We start from the raw sequence: 18,241 nt of genomic DNA on the forward strand, positions 1-18,241 counted from the left end.
GGAGCATTTGGCCTCCGCAGGTGCTACGGACTATCCCAGTTGATTCATGTACTAAACAGACCTCTTTGCAGCATAGAATCTGAGGTCAAGTGAGAGAGTAAATGTTGGTTTCTTAGTGGCCAACTCATCTGGCCTCTGCAGGAGAGGTAGTGCCACATATGCCAGTCCTGGAGGCAAAGGTTATTCAACAGGGCTTGTGGAAAGGGTGGTATAGACCAGTGTTTCTCAGCATTTTTGGTGTCATGGACTGCTACATTATTTGTGCGCAGTTTCCTGGACCAGCAGTTAGTAAGGGGGTCACCCCCTCACCGCCAACCCCACCCCCAGGCACCCCCCAAAAAACAATTTGGGGCAGCTCTCCAAATCTCATTTCCAGGCAGCCCTCACTGCTGGATAATGTTTATTTTGAGGAAGCGAAATGAACATTATCTAGCAGTGAAGGCTACCTGGAAATGAAACCCGAACTGCTGCTGCTGGCCCCCGCTGGCCCAAAATTGGGGTTTTTTTGGTGGGTGACTTTTATTAGTGATGCCTCATGGACCCAACACCTTGCAGACCGGCACCGGTCTGTGGACCGGTGGTTGAGAAACACTGGTATAGACTTTGGTTTGGGGGAGGTATATAAATGTATGTATGCATTAATTAATTAAATGAAATTAAAACTAGAAGGAAGGTGGCCTTCCAGCCATCTTGGCCTTTCCGAATGTCTTTCTGTCATTGGGAAGCCTGGCCCTTGAGTCTCTTCTATTGGCAAAGCCAGCTGGGCTCTGGTGGGCGTGCGCTGTGGCAGTGGCTCTCTTCCTGATGTGCCGTGTGTGTGTGTTGGGGGGTCCTGGCTAACTGCATCTCGCCCGGCGGTGTCTTTTAGGCAGCTCGGTGCCATGCCTGCAAGCGCCAGGGGAAGTTGTTGGAAACCATCCACTGGCGAGGGCAGATCAAACACTTCTGCAACCAGCAGTGTCTGCTGCGGTTTTACAACCAACAGAATCAGCCCAACCTGGACACCCAGAAAGGGCCCGAGAGCCTGCTGAACAGTGAGTACCCCGGTGCTGTGGCTAGCCCGGAGCTGCAGGGAGCGGGACTGGTCGGGGGCTCTGGGGCTGGCTGAGCTGCTAGGGACCCTCTTCTGCACTGGCTCCTGTGGGTGGGCTGGAGGGGAGCTGCCAGGGTGCCCCGCCTCTCCCCCCCCCCCCGCTGCTTCCCACTGCTAACCTCTCTGGTTCTATGACACACAGGGCCAGCCAGGAGGCGCCGGTGCCGGCACTGCCTGGAGCTCCCGCGTGTAGCCAGGGGGGCTCCGGGACAGGCAGCAGGGAGCGCCATGTGTAGGGCCGGGCCTGGCCCGGCCAGGAGCCTGCTTGGGCCTCTCCCCAGAGTCCAAAGCTAAGCAGTGCTGTGCCCAGTCAGTCCTGGACGGGAGACCCGGAGGCAACCCAGAAGGGCTGCCCCCCTCTGTGGTAGGAGCGGCCTCCTCTAAGCTGTGCTGCTGGCGAGCACCATCTAGGGTCCAAGGCAGGTGCCGAAGGCCTGGTGGGTACCAAAGTCTGACGCTGGGAACAGGAAGGCGGCGGCGGCAGCGGCAGCAGCCGGGGTGGTCCCTCTCGCGCTCTCGGCACTAGCCCCGCCTGCTCCCCTGGGGACGGTGCGCTCTCCTTCCGGCCCACACCCTGCCCCTGTCCAACTTCTTCTCAGGCCTTCTGAGCAAGTCAGGACTGTGGGCTTGAAACCACCTTTAATAAACAAATACATAAATGGGAGGGGGCGGCGCTGCATGCTGGATTCTGTGACTGGGCCGAACGCAAGACCTTCGCCTCAGTGTGCGTGAACGTGTTTGTGTGAACCAGGAGGGCCAGAGGCTCCTGCCTGAAAGGGGACACTTGAAGGGACCTGGGGATGCCCGAGTCATGGTGAATACTGACTCCCGTGGGAGAGGGGATGGTGCTTGCACAGAACAGCAGGATACCCACAGGCCTGACTGCCCGGAAGGTGGACCTCCCTTCCTCAGGAGGCACGGGCTCCTCTCAGGCCTCGTGTGTGGTGTGACTTGCGCCACCCCTCTTCTCTTTCTCCCCCCCCCTTCCTCCCTCCCTCCCTCCCTTCCTCCCTCCCCCCCCCCACGGTCCTGCGGTATACAGCAGAGCAGCTGCCGGCTTCCCTGGTGGAATGGCCAAGGGAGGGGCCTGAGCTCCAATGGACAGCTGTGTTTTCTGGAGAGGGTTTTTCTTTCCCCCTCCCCTCCCACCCCCCCCACGGGAACACTTCCATAGATCTGCTCAGATGTGGATCACGAATCTGCACCTGCGCCCTGGGCAGTGCTTGAACTGGGTCATCTCGTGGCATCTCCAGCCACCGGCCGAGCATCCAGTCTGTGGTGGGAAGGGCCAAAAAGACCCTGGCTGTACCTGGAGGGGAGTGGGCGCGGCCTCTGCTGCCCGTTGGCACCCACTGAGCCCTCTTCCTGCCTCCCAGACTGAGGCAGGTTGTGCCTAGAGGTAAAAGCAGCTCATCCCAGGCATTCTTCTCTGCAGGTCAGACCCCAGAACCAAAGCAGCCCTCTTCCAGCCCACAGAAAGCAGAGACCAATGCGGTGAGTGCCTGGGCAGCGGCCTGTTGGCTGGGCTTTCCCCCAGAAGGGTGGTAGCCACTGGTGTGTGTGTGTGTGGGGGGGTTGTCCTAGGATGGGCCAGCTGCTCCCCCTCATTCACTCCCCATTCCCCGCACTGTTCATGGAGCCTGGGAGTTTGCAGGCCCTGGATAAGAGGAGGCTGAGCGCAGCCCGGGTTGCAGAAGAGGTGGCAGGAGGTTCCCCGCAGCAGCTGCTGATGCTTGTCCTGTCTGGATCCACGCAGGTGCCTGCGAAAAACAGCTCTTCTTCTCCGACGGCCCCAGCCCCTCCCCCGCCGGCTCAGCCGGTCACGCCGCGGAAGAACAAGGCGGCCATGTGCAAGCCGCTCATGCAGAACCGGGGAGTGTCCTGCAAGATCGAGATGAAGTCCAAGGGGTGTCAGACAGGTGAGGAAGGCGGGGGTGGGGGGGAAGGGCTTCCGGGCTGCCCCCAGGGGAGCTCCTGTGGGCTTTGGCCTCTACCCTGCAAGGTTTGGTGGCCCCAGAGGGGAGCCTGCACCAGGGGCTGGATGATGGGAGTCAAAATCTAGTAACATCTGGGGACCCAAGGTAGTGAGCTGTGTTCCCTGTAACGAGGATTCCCAGACGTTGTTGACTACAACTCCCATCATCCCTGGCTACAATAGACTTTGGCTGAGGAGTACTACTGCTACAACAAATATTTCTATACTGCTTTTCAACAAAAGTTCTCAAAGTGATTTATACCGAACAATTAAAAAAAAATAAGATGGGTCCCTGTCCCGAAAGGGCTCACAGTCTAGAAAGAAACACAAGGTAGGCGCCAGCAACAACCATTGGAGGGATGCTGTGCTGGGGTTGGAGAGGGCCAGTTGCTCTCCCCCTGCTAAGTGTAAGAGAATCGCCACTTTTAACGGTGCCTCTTTGCTCAGTGAGCCCAGGCTATGGGAGCTATAGTCCACAACATCTGGGAATCCCTGTTACAGGGAACACAGGTTGAGAGCTCTTGGACTAAGGCCATTTTGTTTCTTTATAACACTTTCATCTTGTGCTTCAAAAATCAAACGTTTGGGAGATTTGAATCCAGGTCGAAGGGGAGATGTTCTGTCCATTCTCCCTCAGTGGGGGAGTGTGCCCAAGGCTGGGTTGCTCCTCCCACCTGCTCCCGAGGCCAATAAAAAAAGACTTGCCATGGCCATATGGGCGGGGCTATCCCCTCGGCCTCCAGTTTTCACCCGGGAGAGCCCTTTGCTGACTCTGGTGCCATTGCTCTGTTACTCCTTTCTCCACCCACTTCCCAGCCTTCCCTTTTGGGGATTAGTGCAAAGTCAGGGGCGGGGAAGGAGACAGAACATGGCCAGGCAGCCTAATCTATCGCTGGGGCGCCGCGTATTCGAGCTGGTTGCAGCGCGTTGTGGCTTCCCTAACATGGCCGCCTGTACTCCAGGTCTGTCTGGGAGGGCTCTAGTTGCTGGGACAGGAGAGGCTCTCCTCATGGCTGTGTGTCCTTCCTGACAGAGGCCGACTGGAAGCCCCAGGTGATCGTGCTGCCCCTCCCCGTGCCGATTTTTGTGCCTGTGCCTATGAACATGTACTGCCAGAAAGTACCCGTGCCTTTCTCCATGCCTGTCCCGGTAAGTGTGTGATGCTGCCTCTGGCACTCGGTGACCTGCCCTCGCCTGCCTCTGACCTGCCTTCTCTGCCGGCAGGTGCCTGTGCCAATGTTCCTGCCCACCACGCTGGAGAGCACGGAGAAGATTGTGGAGACCATTGAGGAGTTGAAGGTGAAAATCCCATCCAACCCCCTGGAAGCTGATATCCTGGCCATGGCAGAAATGATTGCGGAGGCAGAGGAGCTGGACAAGGCCTCTTCGGACCTCTGCGGTAGGTTCTGGGGTTGCCGAGCAGCCCTCTAGCCAGTTGTGGGGAAAGAACTGCATGGTCGTCCTGGGCAGGGATTGTTGATACTCGGAGCAGAACTTGGACTGATTTCATGGGCCCAGAGCAGTTGAGAATCTTCAGGTTTAAAAATATGACTGTTAGTAGGGCTTGTAATAGGGCTTGTGATGAGATCTGTTAATTATCAGTAATCATCATCATCAATAATAATTAAATATAATTCTATGATTGTGTCTAGAGGTTGGACATAATAATTATCAATAATAATAATAGTTCCAAGATAATACGTCTTGGATCAATATGATTATATAATATGATATACTATATGATTGCATTCGGAGTGGTAAAATCTGTAGTCCTCAAATAATTTTTAGCAGGGATGTGCCTATTTCACCAGCACGTGGTGAAAGTGCCAAGGAAACCCACTGACCGCGCATGAGCCAGTGAGGGCACACTGCCTGCACACAGTTGTCTTCGGCTTCCGAAATTAATGGTCTCAGACCTCTTTGAACTTCTCTGCAAAGAGCAAGGTGGGAAAGGAAGGGGGGTCTGGGGGGAGATGATTAGGCACATCTCAACCAGGCATGTTCCCCTCTTGCTCCGAAAATGTGTGCTGGTTTTCAGGAATTTATTTTTTTTGGTGGGGGGTAGGCCTGCAGCCCCTATAGGGCCGCCTGTCAGCTGTCTGCAGCCCCTCTGGTCTGGCTGGCAAGGAAAGCCCCACTCAGGGAGGCATTTCTTGAATGTCCTTGAAGGTGCCTCAAGTGCTTGCTGTGGCCCTCGGATGGGGCTGATGCCTGACCCCCTTCTTTTTAAGAAAAAAAATCCCAGCCTCTCTATTTTGATTTTCCAAAAAAACCCACCCCTCTTTTTTAAGGAACAAGAGTGTTCAAGTTACATCGGATATATTGGAGGTGGGTGGGGTGGAATTGAGAATTCTCAGGCATTTCACTTTGTAATCAAACTGTACTCACCAGTTAATATACACCCAGAGGAAACAAGGATAGCAATAAGGTTCTAATAATAATGCCCATTATCTAATTTATGACTTGTCAATATAATTTATAAATATCAGAATTTGTAAGGGATGCCTTCTTATCAGAGGAGAATTGAATCAAATCTTTCAGGACTTGAACATGAGTGTTTATTTCGATCTGTTAAATTTAGGAAGGGTCACCATCTTTTAAGAAAATGATCTCTCTGTGTTGAATTCATGAAACCTTTTAATATGTGGTGGTATCATCCATGACCATGATGAACTCCCATATTTTGCCAAACCACTGTAATCGGGGGGCTGCCTCCTTTCCCCTGTTTTAAGCTGATACGGATTTTTCTGCCATTGAAAGCAAACCATTTAATTCTTCATGCATAACTGGGCGTTGATATGGAATACGAGCTCCCAATAGTATGGTTACCGGATGTGACCCCCTTCTGTATTTACAGACCTGGTGAGCAACCAGAGTGCTGAAGGCCTCCTAGAGGACTGTGACCTCTTTGGGCCAGCCAGAGATGACGTCTTAGCCATGGCTGTCAAGATGGCAAACGTGTTGGACGAGCCGGGTCAGGATTTGGAGGCCGACTTCCCCAAAAGTAAGGGCAAAGGCAGCTCCTGGCTGCTGGGCATGGAGGTTGGAGGGAGTAGCAGCCTCTCCTGCGTGGAGAGGAGGGGCCGAGAAGAGTCATCATCCAAGGGCAGGAAGGGACGCTGCAGTCTTCCTTGTCTTGCCACCCCTCCTGGAATCGTGAACGGCCACTGTGCTGGAATCCGGCTGGCTGGCTAGCAAGCAGCTCTCTTCCTGGCCTGCCCTCTGAGTTGGTGGGAACTGGACCAAACTCCACAGGGGGACAGGTGATGGCGGGTGTGCAGTATCATGCAAGGAGCAGGAGGGTTGTGTTCCACAGGCCAGCTCCCTAGAGCCAGCGTGGTGTAGTGGTTAGAGTGCTGGACTAGGACTGGGGAGACCTGAGTTCCAATCCCCATTCAGCCATGAGACTTGCTGGGTGACTCTGAGCCAGCCACTTCTCTCTCAGCCTAACCTACTTCACAGGGTTGTTGTGAGGAGAAACCTAAGTATGTAGTACACTGCTCTGGACTCCTTGGAGGATGAGCGGGATATAAATGTTAATAATAATAATTTTAAAAAATCATAATTACGAGAATTAACAATACAGTGGCCTGCAGGCACCTTCCCACTGACTTTCTGACGCTGCCTTGTTCCCTGCCAGACCCCTTAGACATCAACCCCAGTGTGGATTTCCTCTTTGACTGCGGCCTCGTGGGCCCAGATGACGTCTCTGCGGACCAAGACCTGCCGCGGGCCATCCGCAAGGTGAGTTCTGCCCCACCCCAGTCTGTGCCGGGAAGCAAGCTGCTGGGCCCCCCTCAACTAAGGCCTGGCTGGTCTCTCCGTGCAACAGAATGAGTAGTCGGGGAAGCCCGCAGGCTGTGGGCTGGGACTGCTGCTCCAGTCTGTTCTTTATTAAAAGCTGGCCTCTGTGAAAGGCTCAGCGTCCGGAGGACACTAGCATTTTGGGAAGAGAGCTGCTTCTTGCTCCGTGTCTGCTCTGCTAGTTTTCTCCTTGGTGCCCGGGCCTGCTGTTGCCTGTCCAGTCTGTTTCCAAAGTTCCTGTTCAGTGGGAAGTGCCGTAGGCCAAACCTGGGCCCCTCTCCATGCAGAGGCGGCTGGGGGTGGGTGGGTCTGTTGACTGAGCGGTGGCCCTTTCCTCTCCATCCATGCCTCCCCTTTCCCCCGCTGCTGCCCAGGGCCAGAAGCGCCTGGTGTTGTCAGAGAGCTGCTCGCGGGATTCCATGAGCAGCCAGCCCAGCTGCACGGCCCTCAACTACTCGTATGGGGTGAATGCCTGGAAGAGCTGGGTGCAAGCCAAGTACGCCGGCGGCGAGACCAGCAAGGGAGACGAGCTGCGCTTTGGCCGTAAGTGGGGTGTGTGTGTGCGCAGGGGCGTAGCTATAATAGGGCAAGGGGAGACAGTTGTCTGGGGGCCCACTGCCGGGGGGGGGCAGAGGCAGTCACATGACTGACTCCCCCAGCTGCCCAGGCTTCCTTCAGTGGTATTAATCCTCCGAAATTGATGCGAGTGTTCAGACCTGGAGCTACCAGAACAGCACGTCTTTCTCTAGTACCAGTAAATGACTTGCATCGCCCACAATTTACAAAACCCTTTAAAAAACAATTTAGGGTGATGTGGCACATAGGTTACGGAGTGTGTGTGTATTTTTTTTTTTTTTTACTATGCTTTTTGTTACCACTATTCAGCCTCATTTAAGATTTCTTTACTTCCTGAGCTGAGCTTCAGTGAAGGGGGCCCCATTTTAAAATCTTGTCTCTGGGCCCACTCCAACCTTGCTACGCCCCTCTGTGTGTGTGTGTGTGTGTGTGCCTGTGCGTCACGCGGAGGAAGGAGGGGCTTTGCTGGTAGGGGAAAGGCTGGTGCCACTCGGAAGCTCTCTGAGGCTGTCCCACGGCTCTCCCCCCAGCTAAGCCCATGCGGATTAAAGAAGACATCCTGGCCTGCACAGCAGCTGAGTTGAACTACGGCCTGGCCCAGTTCGTCAAGGAGATCACCCGGCCCAACGGGGAGCGCTACGAGCCCGACAGCATCTATTACCTCTGCCTGGGCATCCAGCAGGTAGGAAGCCCCTGCTCCCCTCCCCCTGCCTTCCCCTCTCTCTGCCAGCCCCAGCAGCCATTGGACCCTGGATCTGCATCCAGTGGGGTGTGTGTGTGTGGAGTGGAGTGTATTGGAAGGCTGACGTTATTGCCCTATTGCTCCCTGCCCTCAGGGGGCTTCCTTTTGGGGCTGGCCACACCTTGCAGAGTGCTCCAAATTGATGGGGTAAGGGGGGCTTGGTGTGGAGTGGGGCAAGCAGAGGTTGCCCATGGAACCCATTTGACTCTGTGCTCTCTTCCCCCCGCCACCCCCCAGTACCTGCTGGAGAACAACCGCATGGTGAACATCTTCACGGATCTCTACTACCTGACCTTTGTGCAGGAGCTCAACAAGACGCTGAGTGGCTGGCAGCCCACGATCCTGCCGAACAGTACGTGGCCCGAGCGGGAGCAAGGGGAAGGGGAGCAGGAGCGGCTTCTCCTTTGGGAATGGAGCTTGCAGAAAGGATTTCCAGGCAGTCGGGATTTTTATTTATTTTTGTGACATTTCTATCCCGCTCGTCCTTCAAGGAGCCCAGAGTGGTGTACACGGTTATGTTTGTCCTCACAACCACCCTGTGAGGTAGGTTAGGCTGAGAGAGATGTGACTGGCCCAGAGTCACCCACTGAGTTATAGGGTTGAATGGGGATTTGAACTCAGGTCTCCCCGGTCCTAATCCAACCCTCTCACCGCTGCACCACACGGGCTCCCCATTTTAAGATAGAGGCCACTGGTATTCCCACCTCTGCCCCCATATGAGTCAGACATCATGGCGAGATGTAACCTCCCTGTTCAGAAGCAGTATATCTTCTGAATTCCTCTCCGGAGGGCTCCCCTGAGGCATCTGGCTGGCTGCTGTGGGAAGCAGAACATTGGACATCATGAGGCTTCTTCTGCTCTTCTGTTTGTTGCTACTGAGAAGGAGAGGGCTAGTCTGGAGGCACCCAAGTCAGTTTGGGTTTTTTCGTTACTGTTTTTTCCTGGTTTCTTCCCCCCCCACCCCCCAGCTGCCACAAATGGCTGATGTTTCAAATGTTAATCCTTATGAACATGCCCTGTTCTTTGTCTTTTCCACTCAACCATCTTCTCTCTTTGTTTTGAGAACTCTTTTGGTGGTGGTGGTGGTGGTGGTTATTGACGAAAAGCATTATATAAATCTTGATCAGGCCGTAGGTCTCTGTACTTTTCTTTTTGCCTTTATTTATTTCACAGGTAGGAATTGGGGTGCCCAACAAGGTTAGGCCTGACCTGGGATCCGAACCCAGGTCCAGACTCCTTGCTCTAGCCACAAAGCGACATGTTCAAGTACCACATACGAAATACCATGGTGCGAGGGACATGACACTGAGATGAAATAGGGGTTTTCCTCCCTTCCGTTCCCCCACCCCTGCCCCCAGTGACCTGCGTGTAGCGCATGCCACTGAGGTGTTTGTAGGGCAGGCAGCATGGGTGCCTCAGGCCCAAGAAGGGAGGTGGCCCTGCCGGCAGCTTTTCTGTGCTTCCTCAGGCCCCATCTTTGTAACCTGACCTGGCTCGCCCACCTTGCCCTCTTCCTTGGCTCTGGGGAAACAGAAGCCGTGGACTCTGGGACCCCCAAGGGCTGGCCTGCTCCTGCACCCCAGTCATGTTGTGGGGCCTTGCAGCAGGCTTCCCTGTAACAGGGATTGCCCGAGGTTGTCCACTACAAAGCCCATCGTCCTCAGCCAAAGGCATTCACAGCTGGGGAAATCAGCCGCAGCAACCTCCTGAGGATTCCTATTTCAGGGAACACCACTGGCCCTTCTGGGGGAAGAGAGCCCAGAGCCAGCCTGGCCGGGGGAAGCCATTCCCATGCCTGGCAGCCCTTTCCTGCCCAGGGGATGCCGCCCCCCAGAGCCCCGTGTTCCTAGCAGGCACTGCAGTGGCAGCAGCAACTGCTGAGAGGCCGCCTGCCCTGTGTCTCTGCAGATGCCGTCTTCTCCCGCGTGGAAGAGGAGCATCTCTGGGAGTGCAAGCAGCTGGGGGTCTACTCGCCCTTCGTGCTGCTCAACACCCTCATGTTCTTCAACACCAAGTTCTTTGGGCTGCAGTCGGCCGAGGAGCACATGCAGCTCTCCTTCACCAACGTCGTGCGGCAGTCCCGCAAGTGCACCACGCCCCGGGGCACCACCAAGGTGGTGAGCATCCGCTACTACGCTCCCGTGCGGCACCGGAAGGGGCGAGGTAGGGACCGCTCTCCACTTGCGCCGCTTTTCCCACCCCCCCCCTCTGCTCTGGGGCTGCCCCCTGACACCACCACCCGCCCCCCCCTCTGCCTGCAGATGGTGGCCTCGGCAAGCGGAAGCGGGAGGAGGAGGCGCCCGTCTTGGAGCAGCGAGAGAACCGCATGAACCCACTGCGCTGCCCGGTCAAGTTCTATGAGTTCTATCTCTCCAAATGGTGAGGGCCTGTGCTTGAGTCGTGGGTGGTGGGTGATAAACTTAGGAAGAGAGGAAGCTGCCATATACTGATTCAGACCACTGGTCCATCTAGCTCAGTATTGTCTGCACAGACTGGCAGCAGCTTCTCCAAGGCAGGAATCTCTCTCAGCCCTATCTTGGAGATGCTGCCAGGGAGGGAACTTGGAACCTAGATGCTCTTCCCAGAGTGGCCCCATCCCCTGAGGGGAATATTTTCCAGTGCTCCCACATCAGGTCTCCCTTTCATATGCAACCAGGGTGGACCCTGCTTAGCTAAGGGGACAAGTCATGCTTGCTACCACAAGACCAGCTCTCCTCTCTAATGGGATGTGGAGGGTTAGGGTTCAGTGTTGCTACCCCCATCCGCGTGGCAGAAACCATAACAGAAAATGCCTGCAAGGATATCGGGCCTGTGGGGGCCAAGCACTGGTGGGTACTCTTCCCTCTAACAGAGATTCCCAGATATTGATAACTACAACTCCCACAATCCCCAAGCAAAGGCTTTTGCAGCCGGGGATGTTGGGAGTTGTAGTCCACAGCATCTGGGAATCCCCGTTGGAGGGAGCACGGCTGGTGGGACACAATAAATACCGCCCAGCCATCGGGGCTCTGGGCCAGGGAGCTGCCTGGGGAAGAAGCAGGACCCAAGCCCAGGCCTGGATGGTCAGGGCTTCTTCACCTTTGGAGGGGCCAGCCCTCTTGATGCTGCCCCTTCCGTTTGCATGGTGCGGCGGGGAGGCAGTCTCAGCCTGGGGCTCCTGAGTGTCTGGCTCTGGCCCCTGCGCTGGCTGTGGAGGTGCCCTCGAGGCTGGCAGGCCGGCCTTCCTTGGCCTGGCCAGCTGACTCCAAGGGTCCCCCCAGAGCCTAGTCCGTGCAGCTCCCCTGCCGCTGGCGCCCCGGCCTCTGCTCCCCCGGGGGGACTCTGGGTTTGTCTGCAGAGGGAGGGAGGAGGAGGTGGCCCGAGCGCCTGCCGCCCCCAGCGCCCGGCCTGCTCGCCCCCTGCCCCCGCGCTCATTTCTCCGTCTCTGGCCACAGCCCCGAAAGCCTGCGCAACCGGAACGACGTCTTCTACCTGCAGCCGGAGAGGTCGTGCATCGCGGAGTCGCCCCTCTGGTACTCGGTCATCCCCATGGACAAGAGCATGCTGGAGAGCATGCTGAACCGCATCCTGGCCGTCCGCGAGATCTACGAGGAGCACAGCCGCGGGGGCGGCGGCCTGGACGACGACATGGACTGAGCGCCGGCCGCCGGGCTTGCCGCAGGGAGACCGTGTGGGGCCCAGGGCCGCTCCAGCCAGCCGGCGGGGGACTGTGGGGGGCAGCCCGCTGCCCCTCCCCGCCTGGGCTTTGCAGGCATGTAGGACTCTTGAACACTCCCCGCCCCGCTAGTGAAGAGCTCCCCCTGCCCCACGAGGGGCCAGCACCGCCCACCCGCCCGTTGCCCCCGCCCCTCTCCCTGTGCTGCCTAGGAGTGCCTGCTTGCCTGGTCCCCCCCCCCAGCCACACCCCCTCCCCTGGCACCAGGAAAATTGTAAGGGGTGGGAGGGGGCGTGACTGGGAGGGGGGCCCCCCCAGAGGCCGCTCTTTGTCCCGCAAGGTGGGGAGCGGAGACGGAGAGGATCTGAGCTGGCTCTGGGCCCTCGGGGAAGCCCGGCTCAGTCGGCAACCCCCGCTTTCTGGTTGTCATGGGGGAGGAGGGGGGGCTCCTTGCCTGCACGTCTCCTTGCGTGGGGCTCCTGCAGCCTCTCCTCTTTCGTAGGGACGGCCGCAGGAGGCCCTCTTGCACCCCCCGCCAAAACAGTAGGAAGCTCTCCCTCCCCCCCCGCACCCCCCTCTATGTGTTGAGGGAGCAGGTCCTAAGATGCCACCTGGGAGGCCTGCTTGCCCACTTCCTCGGAGCCCAGCTTGCCCCCCGCCCTGCCCCGCCCCACCCCATCTGTGTGTTGCGTTGAACTCTGAGCTATGGCTGGTGGTGGTGCCGTCTGTCAAGCCTGTATATATTGTTCTGGCCCAGCCCTGTCTGTGTCCTTGTTGCGAGTGAGCCAGTCGCGGGTCTCGTTGTAGTGATGCCAGGGGTGGCGGCGGGCGGGCGGGGGGGGTGGCGTTATGACCCGTCCCGTGTCTCTCTGGTAACCATTCATTTCAAATAAAGGCACAAAACATGCCCCCCCTGTCTCTGCCTCTCCGTTCCAGCAAGGCAGGGCTGCACCTCTACACCCCCAAGGCCTGGGGCGCGCCTCTGGAGTCTAGCCCGGGTCCCCTGCTCTGCACAGCCCCCTTCTTCAGGGAACAGGTATTGCCCCCCCCCCCCCGAATGGCAGGTGTGTGCCCCGCCCTGTCCGGCCTCTGTGGGAAGTGGGCGGACCGTTGCTCTGCTCCAACAGGACCCTCCTGGAGCGCGGATGCTCTGCTCCTTAGAGTTGGAGTCCGTGGATTCCAGCTGCATGCTCCCGTTTCCCTGCGGAAAGTCCCGGGTTCTGCCCCCGGCAGCATCTCCAGGTAGGGCTGGCAAGATCTTTCTGTGTCTGGAGCCCCTGGAGAGCTGCTGCTGCTGCCAGTCGGAGATGGAGCAAGGGTCTGACGCGGCTGTACACATGTTCTAGAAGGGTCTCCCTCCTGCTGACCCATCCGGGAGCCCATTGCTTTCTCTTCCTAACCACTAGGGGGCAGTTGGCTCCATGGGATCTTCAGGAGGCCCAGCCATTGTCCACAGACACCCCCCCCCCGCCCCCCTTCTGTACAGCAAGGACCTGGCTCCCAAAGGGGCGGGGGTGTAGGCGGCAGGCTAAAATGTCATTTTTAAGTGGCTATTGGACAGTGATGAGCTGAGGGCTCAGGTTCCAGGAGGGCTGAGCTGTAGGGCCAGCCCACAGCACTTCCAGAATCCTCCTGGCCATTGCCTCTGCGCCATGGAGAGAGAGCCCCCGGTGCTTAGGGGGGCAAGGAGCCGTGAGTCAAAGCCCGGTCCAAGGGTTCCTGGCTTCTCAGTCGCTTTCTCTTGCCAGGCCTCGGCAGAGACTTGCGTGTGCATCCCTAGGGAGTCTCCGGGAATCCTGCCCCCTGCAGCTAGACCGAGAGGTCACTGGGTCTCCATTTGTTGCTGGCTCTGCTCGACTTGCTGCCCCTCTTCTGGTTGCCACCCCACGTGGGGCTTTCGTTCGCCCCCTCCGGCCCGGACTTCTCCCCAGCCTGCAGCGAGAGGCTATTGGGCGGCGTCAGGCTGAGCTTGTGGGGAAGAGGGTGCCCCTCGGCCAGCCCCTGCTTGCATTTGGTGGCAGCCACGTGGCACAGCTCCACCACGTTGAGCAGGAGGGAGAGGCAGGCCACGGCCAGCATGAAGAGGATGAAGATGGTCTTCTCGGTGGGCCGGGAGACGTAGCAGTTGACGGTGTTGGGGCAAGGCCAGCGGCTGCAGCTGTAGAGGGGCTTCAGCTCGAAGCCATACAGCAGGTACTGGCCCGTGAGGAAGCCCACCTCCAAGAGGGCCTTAAAGACGACGGTGCACACGTATGTCCCGAGGATCGCCCCCCGCAAACGGATCCTGCCGCAGGCGTCCCGCACGCAGACCTGGCTGGGGCCAGGCGGCCCCCCTGGTGAACCCCCACCGCTGCCGCCACCCTTGGCCCCTGCCGGAGCCTCCGGGACCCCCTGCTCCTTTTGCTCCGTCCGCAGCAGGTGCAGGATGTGGCCGAGGTAGATGAGGCTGGGCGTGGAGACGAAGATGATCTGCAGGACCCAGAAGCGGATGTGGGAGATGGGGAAGGTCTGGTCGTAGCAGACGCTCTGGCAGCCGGGCTGCTTGGTGTCGCAGGAGAAGTTGGACTGCTCGTCCCCCCAGACCTTCTCGGCCGCAGCCCCCAAGACCAGGATGCGGAAGATGAAGAGCACCGTCAGCCAGACCTTGCCCACCACCGTGGAGTGCTCCTGGGCGCTCTCCAGCAGCCTCCCCAGGAGGTGCCAGTCACCCATGGGTGCCGGGGGGGGGGAGGGAGCCGTCAGGGCCACTGGTGCTGTGTGAGAGAGAGAGAGAGAGCGAGAGAGCGCTAGCACAAAGGGAAGGAGCATGGGAGGCGGGCAGGGCAGGATTTGCCTGTGCCCTGCTGGCCCGCCTTTGATGTACGTGGCTTACTGACTGCGCCTTGGTTCTCTGGCGGGGGCCCGTTGTGTGTCTGACGTCCAGTGGACTCTCCAGAAGGGCCAATCCCAGCTCGGAGGCTGCTTAAGCGGGTCCTACTCTCTACTTCTGCACTGAAACGCAAATCTGAGCACCTGCAGCACAAGCTTTGACCCCCCCGCAAAGCACAGCCTCTCCCTCCCCTCTCAACACCAGCACTGTTTGAAAGCAGCGAGGGGTAGGTGGGTGGGCTGCAGTTACTGCAGGGCTGCAGTGGTTCGTTTTAGCGAGGCGGGGCGGGGGCGGCAAAGGAGGTGCAGCTGTCTCTGGTTCCTGACAGCCTTGTTTGTGCATGTTCCCCCCCCCGGCTCCCCTGTGAATGAGAGCTGTGCTGCCTGCAGGCTGGCCATTCAGCAGGTAGAGCTAAGCCCAGGCATCTCTACCTGATGAATGGCTAGGCTTCAAGGAGCACAGCTCTCATAAACGAGGGCAGGATTGGGGGGGGGGACAGGTGCAGTTGGGAAACCAGAAGCAGCAGCCCCTCGTTCGGTACCCTCGCAACTAGGGCCAAGCCCAAAATGAGGGTCTCCCAAGTTGCTGGGAGTAAGGGGGGAGAAGAAGTGAGTTCCCAGAGTAGCCAGCCCTGGCAACACTCACCGCTGCCCGTTTCAGAGGCTCCAGCATCCGGTCCTGGCTGGCATCCCCCGTCCCAGGCCGGGTCAGCTCTCCTGGGTGGAAGCTCCAAGAGTGAGCCTGTCCAACGGTTCCCTTTTGCGGGTGCCAGCACCGGAACGAGAGGCGCTGGGTCTCTCCCCTTCCCAGGCCGGGACTTGGTTGCCGTCTGAGCCGCACCGCTCATTGGCTCTCCCCATGACTGACCTGGGCCGTGGCCACTGGATGGGTCGCTTCTCCAGCCTTTTATTTTTGGCCCACACCCTCTGCTAATTATAACCCCTCCTGCAGGGCGAGCGCGAAGGGTGAGAAGGGTTATATTTCGGCAGGAGCGCTCTAGCTCACAGGACCTTGGAATGACCCGCCTGTGGCAGCAGGCATGCTCTTGGGAGGTTGTTCCATACCAGTGGCTGGCCTTCAGGGGGGCCACAGCAGAGCCCTTTTGCTACAGGTCAGGGGTGGGGGTGGGGGAGCCCAGGACAAAGTGACCTCGTCGTAGGGAAGCCTTTTCTGCTGCAGGATGGTCCCAGCCTCTGCCAGCAGGCTTCCAACCCAACAGTGGCTCATCAAACCTCCGTGAGAGTCTAGCTGGTCTTCGTGACCTTGCCTCTCACCCCACCGTCCCAGGGGAAGGCAAATGCATCCGGTGTCCTTGCTGCTGCACCCTCTGCATTCCCTGTGTTGTGCAAAGAACTTGGGCCCTTCACTGGAAGCGAAGACGCACCAAAGATTTTAATGTGATTCCGAATTACGTGAACCTGACCTAGCAACCTGCCTTGTGTGTGTTCAGTTCTGTGAGTTGTGTAGATGTCAGTCTCTGTTCACCCACTCCCTGCTTTAGGTCAACTGTCCCCCCTCCCACTTTTTCTAAAGAGTCATATTTATATGTGCATTTTAAAGCTATGACCAGTTTAAAAACAATTGCAAAATTGATTTGAGGAGGTGTACTGGTGATAGCACAGGCACTAGCCAATCAGTGCTATGACCAGCCAGTTTTCCCCATTCAAAGGGAAACACCCTGAAAAGCAAAAGGTTTCTTCAGAGCACTCTCTAAGAAAGAAGCCTCTTGATAGCCTCTTGATGCGCTATCATTCTGGGTCTTGTAGCTGAATGTGCGAACTGCCTTTGCTGAAAAGTCTGGGGTGGTGATGTAGTTTCTTCCAGTGGCTTTTGATCTGTGATAGATTTCCTACATGCAAATCACCATTTGATAGTGTTGCTGTTGAGGGTTGAACAGGTCAATTCATACAAAGCTAGCGCCTAGGACTTTATTTCTGTGGTCAGAGGCCTACAGTGAACATGGATTTCTTGCTGGCAAGATTTAGCAGTCTGAGCTCATGTGAGGAAAGCCATGTGCTTCCACCTGTATGTGTGGGGAGCATTGTTTCCATAGGACGGGGCTGGGGCTTCTGTTATGTATATGAGCCCAAGAAGCTTCCTTTGGTTTCATTCCCATGAAACTGATTGCCAAGAAATTCAGGACTGACCAAAGAAAGTACTTTAGGAGAGGAGAGCTGGTCTTGAGGTAGCAAGCATGAATTGTCCCCTTAGCTAAGCAGGCTCTGCCCTGGTTGCATTTGAATGGGAGACTAGAAGTGTGAGCACTGCAAGATATTCCCCTCAGGGGATGGAGCTGCTTTTAGGTTCCAGGTTCCCTCCCTGGCAGCATCTCCAAGCTATGGCTGAGAGAGATTCCTGCCTGCAACCTTGGAGAAGCCGCTGCCAAGTCTGTGAAGACAATACTGAGCTAGATGAACCAATGGACTGACTCAGTATATGGCAGCTCCCCATGTCCCTACTTTTTCATACAGCGTATAATCAACCTGTGGAATTCTCTGCCACAAGAAGTGGCAACAGCCAGCAGATGGCTTTAAGAGGGGTTTAGACAAATTCATTGAGGGCAGGTCTATCAATGGTACTAGTCTGGTGGCTATGGGCCACCTCTAGCCTCTGAGGCAAGATGCGTCTAAATACCAGTTGCAGGGGAGTACAGGTAGGAGAGGGCAGGCCCTCAGCTCTTACCTGTGGGCTTCCCAGAGGCATCTGCTGGGCCATTGTATGAAACAAGATGCTGGACTAGATAGGCTTTGGGCCTGATCCAGCAGGGCTGATCTTATGTTCAAGTTAGGTAAAGCGTGCTATTGAGTCGGTGCAAATTCCTGGTGACCACAGAGCCCTGTGGCTGTCTTTGGTAGAATACAGGAGGGGTTCCCCATTGCCTCTTCCCGTGCAGTATGAAATGATGCCTTTCAGCATCTTCCTATATCGCTGCTGCCTGATATAGATGTGTCCCATAGTCTGGGAAACCTACCAGCGGGGATTCAAACCAGCAACCTCTGGCTTGACAATCAAGTCAGCCCAGTATTGCCCACACTGACTGGCAGCAGCCCTGCAAGATCCCAGGCAGAGGAGGGCTGTTCCTATCACTTCCCTTTTGGGCAGAGCTCTTGAGGCCCACCTGGGACCTTCTGCATGCAAAGCACTTGCTCCACCCTGGAGCTTCTAGTGCCCTGTTGGGTTTTCCTTATGCCCAGCTGGACCATTGAGCCACCGAGCCCAGCGATTGTACCCAGGGCCTTCTCCGGGCACAGCAAGAGCCCTGCCATTGCATCCCATGCAGGCAGCTCTAGAGAGGTGTCTGGGAGCAGGGCCAGCTCCAGCAGGGCAGAGGGAGAGGATTTGCCCCGTTTCCTCTCTGCTAGAAAGCCCAGTCCCTGTGGTGCTTAGGAAAACAGCTGGCCCGGCTTGCTTCCCTTTGTGTATTTGGAGGAGGCAGCATTGCGATCCCTGAGGGAAGGGCGGGGGGGGGGAGAGAGAAGGGGATTCCTCACTGCATCTCCAAGGGAGCAAAATCCCCTTGCCCTGAT

The 18,241-nt window shown here is 57.2% G+C and overlaps 2 protein-coding genes across 8 annotated transcripts in view; one reads left to right on the top strand and one right to left on the bottom strand.

Moving 5' to 3' along the window:
* ZMYM3 (zinc finger MYM-type containing 3) overlaps positions 1-12,707 on the top strand; it is a 28,390-nt gene extending 15,683 nt beyond the window's left edge. For 6 of the 7 annotated variants that reach the window (XM_053273464.1, XM_053273461.1, XM_053273460.1 and 3 more), the window contains 13 exons: positions 869-1,034; positions 2,529-2,587; positions 2,850-3,012; positions 4,102-4,217; positions 4,293-4,467; positions 5,926-6,072; positions 6,709-6,812; positions 7,247-7,415; positions 7,979-8,130; positions 8,428-8,542; positions 10,099-10,353; positions 10,452-10,569; positions 11,625-12,707. In XM_053273464.1, coding sequence (XP_053129439.1) covers positions 869-1,034; positions 2,529-2,587; positions 2,850-3,012; positions 4,102-4,217; positions 4,293-4,467; positions 5,926-6,072; positions 6,709-6,812; positions 7,247-7,415; positions 7,979-8,130; positions 8,428-8,542; positions 10,099-10,353; positions 10,452-10,569; positions 11,625-11,826 — 1,941 coding nt within the window. In that variant the 3' untranslated portion in view covers positions 11,827-12,707. The remainder of the gene's footprint in view (positions 1-868; positions 1,035-2,528; positions 2,588-2,849; positions 3,013-4,101; positions 4,218-4,292; positions 4,468-5,925; positions 6,073-6,708; positions 6,813-7,246; positions 7,416-7,978; positions 8,131-8,427; positions 8,543-10,098; positions 10,354-10,451; positions 10,570-11,624) is intronic. The other variant, XM_053273466.1, reaches the window with a different exon arrangement.
* Positions 12,708-13,654: 947 nt separating this feature from the next.
* On the bottom strand, positions 13,655-14,557 carry LOC128335370 (gap junction alpha-3 protein-like). Its single transcript, XM_053273469.1, has one exon. It carries the CDS (start codon positions 14,555-14,557, stop codon positions 13,655-13,657), a length of 903 nt encoding a protein of 300 aa, XP_053129444.1.
* Between the last annotated feature and the right edge of the window lie 3,684 nt (positions 14,558-18,241).

Source organism: Hemicordylus capensis, chromosome 11, assembly GCF_027244095.1.
Source record: "Hemicordylus capensis ecotype Gifberg chromosome 11, rHemCap1.1.pri, whole genome shotgun sequence".
Taxonomy (NCBI): Eukaryota; Metazoa; Chordata; class Lepidosauria; order Squamata; family Cordylidae; genus Hemicordylus; species Hemicordylus capensis.

Bases quoted from the DNA above. Each gene is read 5' to 3' on its own strand.
- LOC128335370 (XM_053273469.1), bottom strand. From the start codon at position 14,557: ATGGGTGACTGGCACCTCCTGGGGAGGCTGCTGGAGAGCGCCCAGGAG.